Source organism: Podarcis bocagei (genome assembly GCF_964188305.1).
Source record: "Podarcis bocagei genome assembly, chromosome: 7".
NCBI classification, from domain to species: domain Eukaryota; kingdom Metazoa; phylum Chordata; class Lepidosauria; order Squamata; family Lacertidae; genus Podarcis; species Podarcis bocagei.
This window is the reverse complement of record NC_138132.1, coordinates 10,198,076-10,215,329: the sequence shown is the minus strand read 5'-3', so window position 1 is coordinate 10,215,329 and position 17,254 is coordinate 10,198,076. Positions and strand designations below refer to the sequence as shown.

The 17,254-nt window shown below is 45.8% G+C and overlaps 2 protein-coding genes and 1 long non-coding RNA gene across 13 annotated transcripts in view; 1 reads left to right on the top strand and 2 right to left on the bottom strand.

Annotated features, from left to right (window-relative positions):
- LOC308590597 (galectin-9-like) overlaps nt 1-17,254 on the bottom strand; it is a 32,872-nt gene that overhangs the window by 6,952 nt on the left and 8,666 nt on the right. The gene's annotated exons all lie outside the window — the stretch shown is intronic.
- LOC308592201 (galectin-5-like) lies at nt 2,422-12,288 on the bottom strand. 10 transcript variants are annotated; one of them, XM_081203487.1, is made up of 6 exons: nt 12,139-12,286; nt 11,605-11,699; nt 7,635-7,872; nt 5,332-5,451; nt 4,887-4,937; nt 2,422-3,382 (listed from the first exon to the last, which is right to left on the bottom strand). In XM_081203487.1, exons 1-6 carry the CDS (start codon nt 12,139-12,141, stop codon nt 3,344-3,346), a joined length of 546 nt encoding a protein of 181 aa, XP_081059613.1. In that variant the 5' UTR covers nt 12,142-12,286; the 3' UTR covers nt 2,422-3,343. The 10 variants fall into 10 exon arrangements, 4 of the variants coding, with proteins under 4 accessions (XP_081059613.1, XP_081059612.1, XP_081059614.1 ...); XM_081203486.1 differs by having other exon boundaries at nt 2,422-3,385; nt 12,139-12,285; XM_081203488.1 differs by lacking the exon at nt 4,887-4,937 and having other exon boundaries at nt 12,139-12,288.
- Nucleotides 7,068-7,784, top strand: LOC308592202. Its single transcript, XR_014010436.1, has 2 exons — nt 7,068-7,237; nt 7,582-7,784. It is a non-coding gene; the product is annotated as an uncharacterized lncRNA (long non-coding RNA).

Genomic DNA, 17,254 nt, shown 5'->3' with positions numbered 1-17,254 from the left:
TTCCCCTCCAGCGGCTTCCTGCAACTGTGGTGCTTTGATGTTGTTTAGTCGTGTCCGACTCTTCGTGACCCCATGGACCAGAGCATGCCTGGCACTCCTGTCTTCCACTGCCTCCCGCAGTTTGGTCAGACTCATGTTCGTAGCTTCAAGAACACTGTCCATCCATTTCGTCCTCTGTCGTCCCCTTCTCCTTGTGCCCTCCATCTTTCCCAACATCAGGGTCTTTTCCAGGGAGTCTTCTCTTCTCATGAGGTGGCCAAAGTATTGGAGCCTCCGTTCCACATTTGTAAGAACTCTGATCGCGTAGCGTGGCGGCCCCTGCCCTTTGGAACTACCTGCCTATTGAGATCCAGAAGGCGCCTTCACCACATTCTTTTCGATGCCTGCGAAAAGCATTCCTGTTTAGGCAATGCTACCCAGATGCTTAGGGACGCGGGTGGCGCTGTGGGTTAAACAACAGAGCCTAGAACTTGCCAATCAGAAGGTCGGCGGTTTGAATCCCCGCAACGGGGTGAGCTCCCGTTGCTCGGTCCCTGCTCCTGCCAACCTAGCAGTTCGAAAGCACGTCAAAGTGCAAGTAGATAGATAGGTACCGCTCCGGTGGGAAGGTAAACGGGGTTTCTGTGCGCTGCTCTGGTTGCCAAAAGCAGCTTAGTCATGCTGGCCACACGACCCGGAAGCTGTACCCCGGCTCCCTCGGCCAATAAAGCGAGATGAGCGCCGCAACCCCAGTCGGCCACGACAGGACCTAATGGTCAGGGGTCCCTTTACCTTTACCCAGATGCTTAGGAAGGAATCAAATCAGACTTTTAAAAGCTGGAAGGCACCCCAAACCCCTGCATCTCAACTAAAGCACCAATGCAAACTCTGCTTAAAAACCTCCAAGGCAAGACCATGCCACTGTCGAACAGCTCTTAAAGTCAGAAAGTAAGTCGCCAAGGTCATTTTAATCCGTGCTAGCATATTAACTTTGGCGTGTTTTAAAGTAGGGTTGTAGATTTTTGGTTTCTTTGTGATTCGCTTTGAGGGTAACCGTGTGTTTACGATGAAGCGGTGTATAAATTCTATGAAATTAAGTAAGTATGTAATGAATGATGCTTTACAGGGTTAAAGGGAAAATGGCGTAATAAAAGTATAAAGATAGAACTAATCTACATTAGACACAACAATTTAGAAAGAGTAAATTTTTTGAGGTCTTAGAACAAAGGAAGTCAACAGGTGTATATGTAATGACTAGATTAGAATGAGGATATGGTTTTATTTGTAGATGTGTGCTTTTTTGTTGTTTTTTGTGTGTTCTGTTGTTCTTTCTTGTTTGTACAGTATTATTTTGGATTCAATGTTTGTAAGTTTTGTTGTAACTCTGCATTGAAAATAAAATACAGTAATAATAATAATAAATTAAGTAATTTCTTGGACCAACCGTTGAGCTCTCCCTTCCCTTTCTCCACCTCGCCCCCACCCCCACCCCGCACTTTAGAGCGCCACAAACTTCTCTAGTGCTGAGCGAAACGCGCTCTGCACCAACCGAGCAGACCCCTTTTATAGCCTGTATATACTAACTTACATGCAGGTTGCTCAGTTTTGTTGTCATTCATTGTTTGCAATGCCTTGTATTCCATTTCCAGCTGATGAAGACTTTATTCCGAAACAGTTGAACTATTCCGGATATACTGTCCTGTTGAGACTTCTGAGAGACGTCTTCCTTTGAGACTTTTGTGAGACATCATCCTTTGAGAGACGGTTTGGGGTTCCTCGCTATTCATTGATTTGCTTGATTCTTTGACAAGTTGTATATATACAACAACTTGTAGCTACATGTATATTTTGTGAGATGTGTTGTATGATATATAAGTGGCTTATTCGTATATTTTGAATGACATCGTAACCAATTCACTAATAGTTATTAGCCAGCGTGTTGCATTTGCATTTTTGTAGATCATGGTAGACTAAGCAGGTTCAAACTTTGCCTGACCTGCTTCTGAAAAACCCAGCCACACCCCCACATCTCTCACTGGCCCTGCTATGAACGCTCCTTAAGTGGCTGGAATGCCTCCCTGAACTCTGATAATGCCACTTCCTTGCCTGGAGGGACAGCACAGGTGTGTGCTTGTGCAGAAACTAGCCTACCGGAGGACGGCAAACATTAAATTCCTGCTCTGCTCGCTTTTGCCTAAGGCTGTATCCACCCCTGTCATATTTGGCTGGCTTCTGGTCCCAATTTGGCCTACAAATCCATTCCTCCCCCAAACCACGTCCACCGGCCCGACACTTGACATGGCTGCCAATACACAAATGGCAGTCTTAAAGTGTGCTCCAGGTTGTGCCTGGGCAAAAGGAGGATTGCCCCTGATGTAATGTGCATTTTAGAGAAATCACATAAAAGTAATGCAATAATTCCTAAAGGATCGCACATTTCACTTTTCTGTTATTCGCATAGCACTTTTATTTATATATTTCAAATTTCCAAGCTTGTTTGTTTCAGTTCTATACCACCTTTGCGGGTGGTTAACAAAGTTATTAACACGACAAATTAAAGCAGAAGAATATTAAAATGGAATTACCAGTCAGCACAAAAAAACAACCTAAAAGCCAGCATAAACACAAGCAGCATAAAGACAAGTACATGCAGGTCCTGCTGTCCACCTGCTCACTATCTGCCAGTTCACTTATCCAAACATAAATAATCATGCCCAAACCTTGCTATACACTCCACAGATTCAGATATCCAAAGAGCCAGAGTTTGCCCACTTCCTCACTTGTTGTGCTTGGCTGGTCAGTGGCAGCCATTTTCGGACAGAAACCGTGGGGAAAGGGAGTGGGGAGAGAGATTGGACAAATCAGTTTTTTGCTTTGCTTCCCTTTAGCTGGTTGGCTGCAGCCATTTTAGGAACAAACCATGGCAGGAGCGGACAGAGATAACCGATTCCCAAAGACATCAATGGAAATTGTGGGTTTGTCTGCAAACATTGGCCTGACAAATGATTTCCAGGAAATGTATTGAGGACGGCTAGCAGGATCTGCTGGTAACAAAGCATTGGTGGTGACTGTTGAAGGGCCTTGAGTTTACTTGAGTTTACAATGTTTATTCCCCAAGCCTTGTTGTTTTGCAATCTCCCATTGCCCTCACAACAGCCAACAATAACAAAGTACAGTATATAGAAACCATGCAAATATTTTGCTAACTACTGGTTTTTATGACACTACTTAATTTTGCTTCATTCCACACATAACAGCTGAACTCTATCCTCAGTGAGGTCAGGAAAAGAGCACCCATCCCTTTACCCAACCAGCCAGGGCTTCCGTTTTCCAAAGAATCACGCAGGCTCATCTTGGGTCTTCACTATTTGGTTGACTTTGCTTCTGGGGCACGCTTCTCTTCCTGCTGAGTGGCAGAGACAAAAGGAAAGCACAGAATGAAGTCAATGCCAAGTTATCACCAACCTAGGTGGGCTTATGGAAGACTGCCATAAAGGAAATGGGGTCAAAGCTTGCCCAACCATGAGGAGGCTGGGGTGACTGCTTATTGCTGTTGCAGTGCTCAATAAAGGTAAAGGGTAAAGGGACCCCTGACCATTAGGTCCAGTCGTGGCCAACTCTGGGGTTGCGGCGCTCATCTCACTTTATTGGCCAAGGGAGCTTCCGTACAGCTTCCGGGTCATGTGGCCAGCATGACTAAGCTGCTTCTGGTGAACCAGAGCAGCACACGGAAATGCTGTTTACCTTCCTGCCAGAGGCACTTTGACATGCTTTTGAACTGCTAGGTTAGCAGGAGCAGGGACCAAGCAACGGGAGCTCACCCGGTCGCAGGGATTTGAACCACCGACCTTCTGATTGGCAAGTCCTAGGCTCTGTGGTTTAATCCACAGCACCACCCGTGTCCCTTGAAAGTAGCACCGACCTTCTGATTGGCAAGTCCTAGGTGTTAAGTTGTGGGTGAACATATCAGATGGCACATCATTCTTCAAAAAGCTCTTGTTTATTCACAAGCCAGAACAGAACTGAACTGAAGGGTTCAGCCAGCCTGCTTATATAGAGCTCCACTAGAACGCAACAGTAACCATTTTCTGTAAGTATCCAATTACTGAAAGTCACTTTTCAATCCCTTATTTGCATACGTGGACCTGAGTGAAAACTATCTACAGTATCCCCCTGCAGGCCCAAGGTGAGAACTTCAGTACATAACACTAGGCTCTGTGGTTTAACCCACAGAGCTACCTGCGTCCCTTACAGTGCTCAATACATATGGCATTAAAAGTTGAGTAAAAGCAAAGTTTTTTGTTTGTTTTTTTAAGGATAATTGCTCTGAACAAACCCAAAGAAATCCCAAATTTTTGTTATCCAGCAGAGGCAGTGACCTTTTAGGGGGAAATATGCCTTTGGACATCATGGTAAAGCCCTGCAGGCTGTGTTGAGATGGAAGGCAGAGCTGCAATCTCAGTTAGGATATACTGTATTGGCTGGCATGGGGGAGAAATCTGATTCAGTTTGCACTCACAAAGTGAACCTCCCTAATTCACAGTTTTCTAAAGGGTACGCAAACCAAAACACGGGCATTCTTTGAAAGCCACTTTTCCAAATATTGCAGTGCAGTTTCCAAGCCAAATAATGTGTACAAAGATGCATATAGTATATTTTTAAAAACAACAACACAAGAATGTGCATTCTATTAGGGGAAGTTGCTTTGCAGGGAAAAACCCCATCAGGCAAATTGTACACACATATGCATATCACAATAAATTCAATTAAACTGCTAATGAATCTTCATGAGGACTTTTTTAAAAAAATTATAAACTCATGTGCAGAATTGAGCTTACTGAAAAATCTTTACCAGTTCCATCCATTATTGGGAGAGAAGTACAAATACACACAGGGGTCTGACTTACTTTGTTATATGTGGTGTCACCAGAATTAGGAGGGCTGTAAGGGGGTGGAGCCTGGAACACAAAAATATAGATATCAGGGGATGAGAGCAGATGTTGAAAAGTGCATGGCTTCAGATAGTGGGGACTAAGCTTTAGAAATCCAGCCACTTGCATCATAACTGTTTTCTTGTTTCAACTTTTCATCCTCAGAGACCTGAAACTGCTATGCAGTCTCATCCATCTTTTCCAACTCTGTGCTGAATCACTTAAAAGCAGAAATCAGGCATTCTCCCAGAAATCATTAATATCCCGTCCAGAATTTTGCAGGTAAAAAGGTGAAGGCCTCCTCAAATTATTTTTGGGGAGCCTCATTTCTTTGACAAATGGCTGTTTCCCAGGTTAGATGCCCCATAAACCAGACTGGCAAGTTTAAGCTAAGGACGAAAGAGGAGAAAAACCAACTCACTTTAATCTCAGAAAATTCAAAGTGGTTCACTGAGACGTCACCTTTGACCTCCAAGGTCTGGATTTCTTTGAGGGGAACACGGTGCTTGTACTCCAAAAAGCGATTTCCATTGACATACACCTACAGGAAAAATGAAACAAGCATTCAATTACCAGTTGGCAGGGACAAGAAGAAGGCTTCAGGTGTTTAAAAGACTACCAGGCGTAATACAATGTAAGTTCTCGTGGGATATATCTGACTGTCAGCTATTTCACCGAAGCTTATTCCAGAGTAATGTAAATGTTTTCTACTTAATTTAACATGTTTTTGCCCTTCCTTTCTGCCGTTTAGATAATCAGCGCAGCTTACACTACATGTAGGGGTCAGCAAACTTTTTCATCAGGGGGGCCGGTCCACTGTTCCTCAGACCTTGTGGGGGGCCAGACTATATTTTTTTTGGGGGGGGATGAACAAATTCCTATGCCCCACAAATAACCCAGAGATGCATTTTAAAGAAAAGGACACATTCTACTCATGTAAAAGCACCAGGCAGGCCCCACAATTAAACCAGAGATGCATTTTAAATAAAAGGGCACATTCTACTCATATAAAAACACACTGATTCCCTGACCGTCCGCGGGCCAGATTGAGGTGATTGGGCCGGATCCGGCCCCTGGGTCTTAGTTTGCCTACCCATGCTACAGAGGTTTACAGCCTTGGGGGGGGGGGCTAAGCTTTTACCTCAGAGCTTTCCAAACTTTTCATGTTGGTGACACACTTTTTAGACATGAACCATTCCGTGACACAGTAATTCAGCTTTACTAACAAACCGGAGGTTAAACTAACCCCTTTCCAGCCCCGGGGAGGAGCGCAGGGAGCATTCGCACGATACACCTACACACCGCGGCTGACGCACTGATGTGCTGTGACTCACAGTTTGGAAAGCTCTGTTGTTCTATGTCTAAATCTTCCACCCTAAAACAAAGGAGCAGATCCTTGCCCTGTTTTAGCCTTATTTCTACCCAGGTTTTTTGTTTTCTCTATACTCTTTGCTTCCACCACTAGATGGAGCATTTTCTTTTTTTCTCTACAGCTTTACATTTAATTTTTAAAAAGAAAAATGCAACACAACTGTCACTTTCCAACTGCCACTTCCCCAACATTCTACCCCCTCAGCCCCTGCCTTTGTTTGCATAATATCTCACACAGATTTGAATCCCGTATTTGCAGTCAAGAATACAATTCTGAATATTTCGCTGCTTATAGCTCAGAAGTTAGACTGGTTGCAAGATGCTTTGGGTTGCCCTGAGCCAGATAAAGCAACTGATAAATTTAATTAAGAATAACTGGTGTCATTTGTTTTAGCCCAAGCCTGAGAAAAGTGTGTGGGTGAGTCAGAAACAAGATTTTGGCTAGGTAGGGAAGCCGAGTTGTGGTGAGGCAAGCTCACTAGCCCCATTATCATAGCTGTCAATGTTTCCCATTTTTTAAAGGGAAATTCCCTTATTCCGAATAGGATTCCTCGCAAGAACAGGGAAAAGTTGACAGCTATGCCTATTATTTCCTTTTAAGCCAGTAGCTTCACTCCCACAGTGCTGAATAAGACAGTAATTTACCCACAGGGACACACTCTCACTTCACTGCTGGCCTGCACATTCACACTGAGAGCTTATCCCACATTTCTTCTCCTCCTGCTGCTTTTCCCTGGCGAAAACCACTCTTTACCGCTGAATCAGAGCAAACAGCAATAGGGTACAGAGTCTCTGCTAATGGCGCATATCCCTGCTTTGTTTGCTTAGCGACTCGGCTAGTCTCAGCAACTGCTGCATCTGGGGATTGGTTAAATCCTAAAACCTTTCCTGGTTCCAGGAATATAGGAGAGTCTTCCTCTCCTCCTCAGCCTTTCCTTTTCCAGCTGACACTCCAGGTTAAAAAGGTAAAGGGGACCCCTGACCATTAGGTCCAGTCGTGGCCGACTCTGGGGTTGCGGCGCTGATCTCGCTTTACTGGCCGAGGGAGCCGGCATACAGCTTCCGGGTCATTCCGCTTCTGGCAAAACCAGAGCAGCGCATGGAAACACCATTTACCTTCCCGCCGGAGCGGTACCTACTTATCTACTTGCACTGGTGTGCTTTCGAACTGCTAGGTTGGCAGGAGCTGGGACCAAGCAACGGGAGCTCACCCCGTTGCGGGGATTTGAACCGCTAACCTTCTGATCGGCAAGTCCTAGGCTCTGTGGTTTACACCACAGCGCCACCCACGCCACTCCAGGTTGCTTGCTATCAAATGGAGTAACCTGGCTCACCATCCCAGTCCCACCGCACCTGATAGCAGCCACTCTCAACATTGATGGTCATCTCAAAAGAACTGTTCTGCTTGAAAGGTGTGCTGGGGGCAATTTCCTCTTCCCCCCAGAAGAATTCGTCGCTCTTCCAGGACTCCCAGAGCCGTTTTTTACTTTTCATTTGAGTGTTGCACACAACCATCGGGTTTAGCGTATCGAATCGCGGATTGAAGTGGAAGGCGATGTCGCCATTGGCGCACAGAAAATTCACTGCAAATCTGAAATGTAAGAAGGGCAGAAGCACTGTGAGGAAGGAGAGAGCAACCGATTGCAGAGGGAAAGGAACTGGAAAAGCCAAGTGGACAAAGAAGCAGGAACAACAATACACATGTGGTGGGGTTGTGAGGAGATTGAGAAATTTTGGGAAGTAATACATGAGGAATTTAAGAAAATGTTGAAAATCCCAATTGTTAGAAAGCCAGAGGCATATCTCCTAGGCGTGATAGGGAAAGCTATACCGCAAGTGGAAAAAAAGAATTTTTCTATATGCAACTACGGCAACCAGGGTAGTGATTGCTTCTAAATAGAAATCTCAAATCTTGCCCTCAAAAAAGGAGTGGATTTGCAAATTAAATGAATATTTAGAACTGGCAAAGCTAACCTCAATCGTAAGATATCAGTCAAATCAAAAATTAAAAAAGGAATGGAAATGTTTGGAAGATTATATGTTAAAATCTAGTTCTGAGAAAGATATGCTAATCTGCCTAGAATAAAAATGTAAAGTATATCTATGAATTGGAAAAGAGAAGAGATACATGAAATACAAAGAATGATACATTTGGAGAATGCAAAGATAAAGGTGGAAATAGAGATTCAAAGAAGTCGAATTGTGGTGGAAGAAAGCTGCAGGTGGGGGCGTATTATATGATAAGTATGTAATATTTGTTTTCAATGTTTTTGGATTGTTTTCAATTTTTTGTTGTTGTTGTTTTGTTTTTTTCTGTATTATTTAAACAAAAATAAACAAACATGCAAACCAAAAAGGAAAAAAGAAAAGGCCAAATGGAGGGGAGAATGGAGCAAGAGAGAAAGGCAAGGTTTGGAAAGGGCAGGAGTCATGGAGGCTGACCTGAGGAGCACAACTGGGACTCAGCAAAAGGAAGTGGGAACACCACAGTAAAGTTTCTGTGCACCTATAGCATGCCCATTGCTTATCCTCACCGAGTCTTTTAAGCATGAATATAATTCTATCAAGGCATGTACTTGACAGTGCTCTGAATTAACCCTCCAAAGAATAACAGGCTGAAGTTTGTTCCCAGATCCTTATCCCCGATTCCCAGTTCCTTGCTTGACAAAACAGAGAGCTGAGGGAACAGCTTGAATCAGGACTTCCGGCGCATGTGCCCCTGCAGTCCAATACACCTCTGTGATAAGATGCTCCCTGGCTCTCAGCTATAACAACGCAAAAACAGTATATATATATATATATATATATATGCTTTCGTAGATTTTCACGGGTACAGGAATGCAGGTTTTGTTGTCTTCGGGTGTCTTCCCGTGTAAGAGTTGGGGTGTCTAGGCGACGTTTCGACGAGGTCTCACTCGTCATCTTCAGGCTGGTGCTTTCGGCTTCTTGTTACTGGAACAGAGCAGGATCTCAGTGTTTGAGTTCCTATAAATACTGTTTAGGGGGTGTGGTGTATAGCCTCCAACGTTCTGGGCAGAGAGGAAGTTCCCAGGTTAGTGTGCCTTTTCTTCTTTTGTTCATTAATTACTTGAGGGATATCTTGAGAGATTTCTTGAGTGATATTCTGAGTACCATTTAGGAGGGTCATTAGGAGTGGATTAGTTGCTAAAGCTTTCGTGTCTTGACCTCTTGAGCTTGTGAAGAGTTTTTTTCCTGAGAAGATGGCTGTACTGCACTTAGTTGTGCTCTGGCTTGGCTTCGTGTATAGGGGCGAGCTGTGGTTTTGTGCCCTGTGCCAGCTAGATCTGTGTAGGGATTGCAGGGGGGTGCAGCATCCGGAGGTGCCACTATGGTTTGGCTACTGGATGGTGTCTGTAATTTATTTGTGGAGAGGGTCTGGGTTTGGGTCTGGTGAGGTTGATTGGAGATGGCGTTCTGTGTGCCTCTGGTTCTGGTGTCAGTTTTTGTGGGGAGGGCTAATTTCCAGATGTCTGGCAGGCGGGACGTGTCGTCACGCTTGTTCATGTTGTGAGGGTGTTTCTCTATCTCGATGGCTTCCATGATTATTCTCTTGTGGTGGTGTTCCATGTTAAAGAGCAATTTGGAATCTGCAAAATTAATTTCGTGTCCTGTTTCTTTCATGTGTTGGTAAAGAGAGGAAGTTTTTTCTTCTTTTTTGACGGCATTCTTGTGTTCTGCGATACGTGCATTTATTCGTCTGTTTGTTTGTCCAATGTACGTGGCTGGGCAGACTTTGCAGGGGAAGACATATTCATTAACATCCAAGTCTCAAGATTTGCTCTGGCCACTGAGAAAATGCAAGCCAGGTTCCAAGAAACTTGGTGTGTGTGTGCTTCTATTCTGTTGTAATATTTAACACTTTATAGCTTATTGAAGAGTTACAGTGTGTGATATGTATGTCATAGAATTCTATTTAATATTGATCCAGAGCAGAACCCCAATGTACAGTGAAATATACTCCAGGCTTAGTACATAAGATATAGTTAGCAGAGTAAAAATTTAAACACGTTACAGGATTCCCTAAAAATAGACCAGAGGCTATTAATAGTTCATCCAGCAGAACTTTACAGCTACTGAAAGCAAATGAGAATTATGGTCACAAATCCAATACATTCAGGATTGGCACTGTCCCTAAGAAATCCAGTTGCAGCAGACTTAACTTAAACGTATGATAACTTATAATAAGTCTAAACCTTAACACTATACGGTATACAGAACACCACACCAAAAGGAAAAGAGATAGAAAGTGAAAGGGGAAAGGGAAGTCCTGGCTCCTTCTGGCCCTACTTTTATAGTCAGCATGACCTTCACAGAAACAGATAAGCGAACCAGTTTAAACCAACTGTACTAGCTTCTCTGGAGATAATACTCAAACATCATGAACCTTCTTGCTTGTTTCTTTCACACAGAGAAGCTTTCAGAATCCTCTTGAATTAATTAAAATAGGAAAGATCTCTACACATCAGATCAATACAGTGGTACCTCGGGTTACATACGCTTCAGGTTACAGACTCCACTAACCCAGAAATAGTGCTTCAGGTTAAGAACTTTGCTTCAGGATGAGAACAGAAATTGTGCTCCGGCGGCACGGTGGCAGCAGGAGGCTCCATTAGCTGAAGTGGTGCTTCAAGTTAAGAACAATTTCAGGTTAAGAACGGACCTCCGGAACGAATTAAGTACTTAACCCGAGGTACCACTGTACTATCTGCAAACTGACAGTGCAAGGAGGTGTTATTAGTTTTCAGGTGTGTGGGTGTGTGGGTGTGCTGAATACCTCAAAATGATTATTTAGCTCAGCCGGTAGACCATGAGACTCTTAATATCAGGGTTGTGGATTGGAGCCTCACACTGAACAAATATTCCTGCATTGCAGGGGGTAGACTAGATGACTCTCGTGGTCCCTTCCAACTCTACAGTTCTATGATACTTTTATTTGTTTGTTGTGTCTTTACTGTGGTGGTCTATTGCAACAATGAATGGCAACGAAATCATGCGGCAAAAGAAGCCCCACAGTAACACATTCAAATCAGCAACAACGCTTTTCAAACTTTTTAAAATTTTATTTTAAATCAGCATTTCTTTATGGAGTACTATTTTTGTAAATTATTCCTAAATGAACTCAAGAAGATTTAACAGCAGAACACGGCAGCTTCACTACCCTGACAGACTGCATACATCACCCCACATCCATGATTTTGGTCACAGAGGAAGAAGGGCCAGGTCTGAGAGAAAGAGATGGATGGGGCAGAACAGCTCCCAAAAAAACAAAGGGAATCAAACGTGACCAGCAAGCTTTACAAACCTTTTTGTGTATGGTCGGACAAAGCCTTGGATTAAAAACCTCTTTCCCTCACTGAGGCCTTCAATATTGGTCCAAGCAGCAGCAATGGGTAAACTCTGTGGAGTGGGGAGAAAAGCGCAAAAATAACATTCTCGATCCAATAGCCTCAAACTCAGCCTCAAAACCATCCCAACCGTCATGAAAAGAACTCACATTTTAATGGAAACTGTTTATATCGGCTGCATTTTGAGAAGTCAACAACATGATTTTCCCACAAGGCAAAAGAGGGGCAGTGCTCTGCTAAGGAAAGGGGCATTAAATAGGGGGGGGGGTGCCAGCTAAAACAAGGCGGTTAAGAGCTGATCCTTTCCTTAGGAGTGAATGGCATCACGTGCCAAGAAAGATGCTGTCACTTTTCCTGATGATGATAAAGCAACAGCTCAGTGCTGGGGATCAACAGCACATGTTAAGGCTGAGTCAGGAGCACCACCCCACTCCCACCTGAAGAAAGGGTGGTTCCCCCTCTGACATGCCCTTTCCCTGCACCCCACTCACCATCTTGCAGCTAGTTCGTCAGCTTTTCTTCTCACGTTCTCCTGGCATGAAAGTGAAAGCAAAGCCTCATCTAGCAAGCATCAACCTTCCTCAGGAAAGGGGTGGGACACAATTCTGGCTGCTCCTTTTGAGCAAAGTTCAGGCCACAGGGAGAATATTCTTGTGGAAGGGAGGGATGGGCCAGTCTGCCCATTTTGGTTTCTCTCGATTTTTCATTTTCCCAATCTTAAGTATAGGTAAAGGTAAAGGGGACCCCTGACCATTAGGTCCAGTCGTGGCCGACTCTGGGGTTGCGGCATTCATCTTGCTTTATTGGCCGAGGGAGCCGGCGTACAGCTTCTGGGTCATGTGGCCAGCATGACTAAGCCGCTTCTGGCGAACCAGAGCAGTGCACGGAAACGCCGTTTACCTTCCCGCCGGAGCGGTACCTATTTATCTACTTGCACTTTGATGGGCTTTCAAACTGCTAAGTTGGCAGGAGCAGGGACCGAGCAACGGGAGCTCACCCCGTCGCAGGGATTCAAACCGCCGACCTTCTGATCGGCAAGTCCTAGGATCTGTGGTTTAAACCCACAGCGCCACCTGCATCCCTCTAATCTTAAGTATAGCTCTCCACATTTCTACATCAGTTGCTGTTTCTTTCCTGTGAAGCCCTATGAAAACTAATCAGCATTTTGGTGCAAATTTATTGTAATATACCTTATAACACATTCGTATGCAGTCATGCCTAATACAGTTGTACCTTGGTTGTCGAACGGAATCCGTTTGACTTCCAAAAATGTTCGACAACCAAGATGCGGCTTCCAATTGGCTGCAGGAGCTTCCTGCACTAAAACGGAAGCCGATTCGGACGTTTGGGTTCCAAAGAACGTTTCCAAACCGGAACACTCACTTCTGGGTTTGCGGCGTTCACGAGCCAAAACGTTTGATTTGCAAGGCGTTCAGAATCCAAGGTATGACTGTACACATATTTTTGAAAATTGATTTCCACTAATACAACACATTTCTATATATTATTTTGATTTGTGTCTTTTTATTTCCGCATTACCCCCGTATTCTTGTGCATATTATTTTGCTGCATTGCAAAATTCAGAGAAGTAGGTTCCAGTTCATATTGTTATGGGAAGTGTGAATTAGGTGTGTTCGTCTTTAAATGCAAACTGAATCAAATTTCTCCACAATCCCTAGCGAAGGGGCCAAAAGCCGGCGCAGGAGGACAAGGAGGACTATGGACCGCTCTACCTCCTCTCTTCAAGCCTTGAACCCTTGAGGGGAGGAGGCAAGAGATGGAGAAGTTAGTGACAGATCATCTGCAACATGGATCTTAAACATCTTAAACATTGGGATTGGGAATACAAATTATCAGGCAATGATAAATTGACCACCATAAGGAGGAATTAGCCCAGGTGCAGGGAATCTTTTTCAGTCCGGGGGTGTGAGTCCCTTCTGGGCAATTTTCTGGGGGTGAGCACATGGTGGTCAGCGCCAGAGGCAAAAGCGCACAGAGCAGCAAATGTGAATTTTACCTTCACACAGCACACAAGAACATAAGGTAAGCCTACTGAATCAGGCTATCTAGTCCAGCATCCTGTCTTCACATTGGCCAAGCAGGTTCCTGGGAGAAACCTGAGGGATGCGAAACACATAGCATTCAAGTACAACATTCCTATGGGATTGATTCCTATGGGTTAAACCACAGAGCTTAGGGCTTGCTAATCAGAAGGTCAGCGGTTTGAATGCCTGTGAAGGGGTGAGCTCCCGTTGCTCGGTCCCTGCTCCTGCCAACCTAGCAGTTCAAAAGCACGTCAAAGTGCAAGTAGATAAATAGGTACCACTCCGGCGGGAAGGTAAATGGCATTTCCGTGCGCTGCTCTGGTTCGCCAGAAGCGGCTTAGTCATGCTGGCCACATGACTCGGAAGCTGTACTCTGGCTCCCTCGGCCAATAAAGTGAGATGAACGCCGCAACCCCAGAGTTGGCCACGACTGGACCCAATGGTCAAGGGTCCCTTTACCTTTACCTTTACAACACTCCTAGAATGGACATGCTAGTGGATGCTTTGTACCAGCCAGGAGTCTAACTTCCTGTTTCCTCCTGGCTGTGTGTGAGGCCTAATCTGGGGAAGAGGAGTACACCATCTTCTTTAGCTTCTCTCTCTTCTCCATTTTGTTTTTCTACATGTTAGCAGAAGTGACTGCCTGTCATCAGTCACTTGGAACTATTATGGGATAGTTCCACATGTACATATACTTTTGTAACCTAAGTCTGCCTTCAGGTATCCAACTGTGAACTGAATGATTGTGAGTAAACTAGTTTTATACTGACTTTAATAAGACTGCCTCTTTTTAAGAGGGACGAGACGGGATCTTACCAGGAATCTTATATTGAGACGAGCCTGCAACAAGCTAACCGCTGTGCGTTTAAAGGGGAATGCTTAAACTCTGCTAAGCCATAGAACTTGCTAACACAAGTTAGGAGGGATATCATTAAACAATATATCCTCGCCTGACTCCCTGAACATTCCCACAAAACCGACACGCAGGAGTCAGGACTCAACATAAGGGCATTCTCCCTTACGGTGCAGTGGCGTCGCAACGGGGGGGGGTGCCCTGGGTGCCATGTCTGGGGCGGGTGACAAGGCACCCCACGGGGCCTTGTGGCAGCACGAGCAGCCACCGTGCTGCCACAGCCGCATGTGGAGGATCCTCCGTTCGCGGCTGCAGCCGTGAGCAGAGGATCCTGGCGCCGGCAGGAAACCGCGATGCCGCACATGCGCTGTACATAACAACACCGCACATGTGCTGTACATAACGGTATGCTATATAATAATAATAATAATAATAATAATAATAATAATAATAATAATAATAATAATAATAATTTATTATTTATACCCCGCCCATCTGGCTGGGTTTCCCCAGCCACTCTGGGTGGCTTCCAAAAGAATATTAAAATACTATGATACATCAAACATTAAAAGCTTCCCTAAACAGGGCTGCCTTCAGATGTCTTCTAAAAGTCTGGTAGTTGTTGTTCTCTTTGACATCTGCTGGAAGGGCGTTCCACAGGGCAGGCGCCACTACCGAGAAGGCCCTCTGCCTGGTTCCCTGTAGCTTTGCTTCTTGCAATGAGAGAACCGCCAGAAGGCCCTCGGCGCTGGACCTCAGCGTCCGGGCAGAATGATGGGGGTGGAGACGCTCCTTCAGGTATACTGGACCGAGGCCGTTTAGGGCTTTAAAGGTCAACACCAACACTTTGAATTGTGCTCGGAAACGTACTGGGAGCCAATGTAGGTCTTTCAAGACCGGTGTTATATGGTCTCGGCGGCCGTTCCCAGTCACCAGTCTGGCTGCTGCATTCTGGATTAGTTGTAGTTTCCGGGTCACCTTCAAAGGTAGCCCCATGTAGAGCGCATTGCAGTAGTCCAAGCGGGAGATAACCAGAGCATGCACCACTCTGGCGAGGCAGTCCGCGGGCAGATAGGGTCTCAGCCTACGTACCAGATGGAGCTGGTACACAGCTGCCCTGGACACGGATTTAACCTGTGCCTCCATGGACAGCTGTGAGTCCAAAATGACTCCCAGGCTGCGCATCTGGTCCTTCAGGGGCACGGTTACCCCATTCAGGACCAGGGAATCCCCCACACCTGCCCGCCTCCTGTCCCCCAGAAACAGTACTTCTGTCTTGTCAGGATTCAATCTCAATCTGTTTGCCGCCATCCATCCTCCAACCGCCTCCAGACACTCACACAGGACTGTCACCGCCTTCACTGGTTCTGATTTGAAAGAAAGGTAGAGCTGGGTATCATCTGCATACTGATGAACACCCAGCCCAAACCCCCTGATGATCTCTCCCAGCGGCTGCATATAGATGTTGAAAAGCATGGGGGAGAGGACAGAACCCTGAGGCACCCCACAAGTGAGAGCCCAGGGGTCTGAACACTCATCCCCCACACCACTTTCTGAACACAGCCCAGGAGGAAGGAGCGGAACCACTGTATGACAGTGCCCCCAGCTCCCAGCCCCTCAAGACGGTCCAGAAGGATGTTATGGTCGATGGTATCAAACGCCGCTGAGAGATCCAGCAGAACTAGGAAACAGCTCTCACCTTTGTCCCTAGCCCGCCGGAGATCATCAACCAGTGCGACCAAGGCAGTTTCAGTCCCATGATGAGGCCTGAAGTTGCGAGCAGAAGATCCCGGCACCATTCGTACAGCGCTGGAGTGGTGCCGGCGGCAAACCACTATGTACAGCACATGTGTGGCACCTCTAAGTACAGCGCATGCTGCACATGCACCGTACATAGCGGGTTGCCGCCCCGGGTGTCACAACGCCTTTGTTCACCCCTGTTCCTGTGACTTCCAGCAATTCGAAAGCATCACTGCAGCTGTGGAGCTGGAGCATAGGCATGTCATGGCTATAAGCCATTGATTGCATACCCTCCAACATTCCTCATATGGAAATAGGGACATTGCTCACTCCTCACCCCAACTGACCTTCCTCGAACCCCCATTGCCGTGCCCCCTCCCCCACAGAGCATTTCCTATCAGACGAAGGGTGAGTGCCACCCCCCACTTCACCAGCACACCCCCACTCTCCACCGCCCGCAGAAAACCCATCAATCCTGGTTTCATTTTATTCTTTGGTAGATTGACAACAAGAAAAACACACTCCGATAAATAAATTTGAGGAAGGGGCAAGATTAGATGTTGACGTACAAAGCATTTTTAAATTAAAAAATATTCAAGGCTTCTTTTTCTCCACTCCCCCTTTCTTCCCACCCAGGCCAGCCCTGCCCACTGCCTGCCCCTCAGAGCCAATGCCTCATGTGGGGCTGGGCCTTGGCAGTGGCAGAGAAAGGCTGGGAAGGGATGAGGAGGTGTGGAGCTCCCTGCCCACAGAGCTGCATCTGACACCTTGCCCCTGGCAAATGCTGGACACACAACACTTGAAGTTGTCCCAGAAACTCCAGCGGGTGCAGAATGCTGCAGCGAGGCTCCTCACGGGGTCCCTGCCATGGGAGCATATTCACCCAGTGCTTTACCAGTTGCACTGGCTCCCGGTGGAGTACAGGGTCAGATTTAAGGTGCTGCTTTTGACCTTTAAAGCCCTTCACGG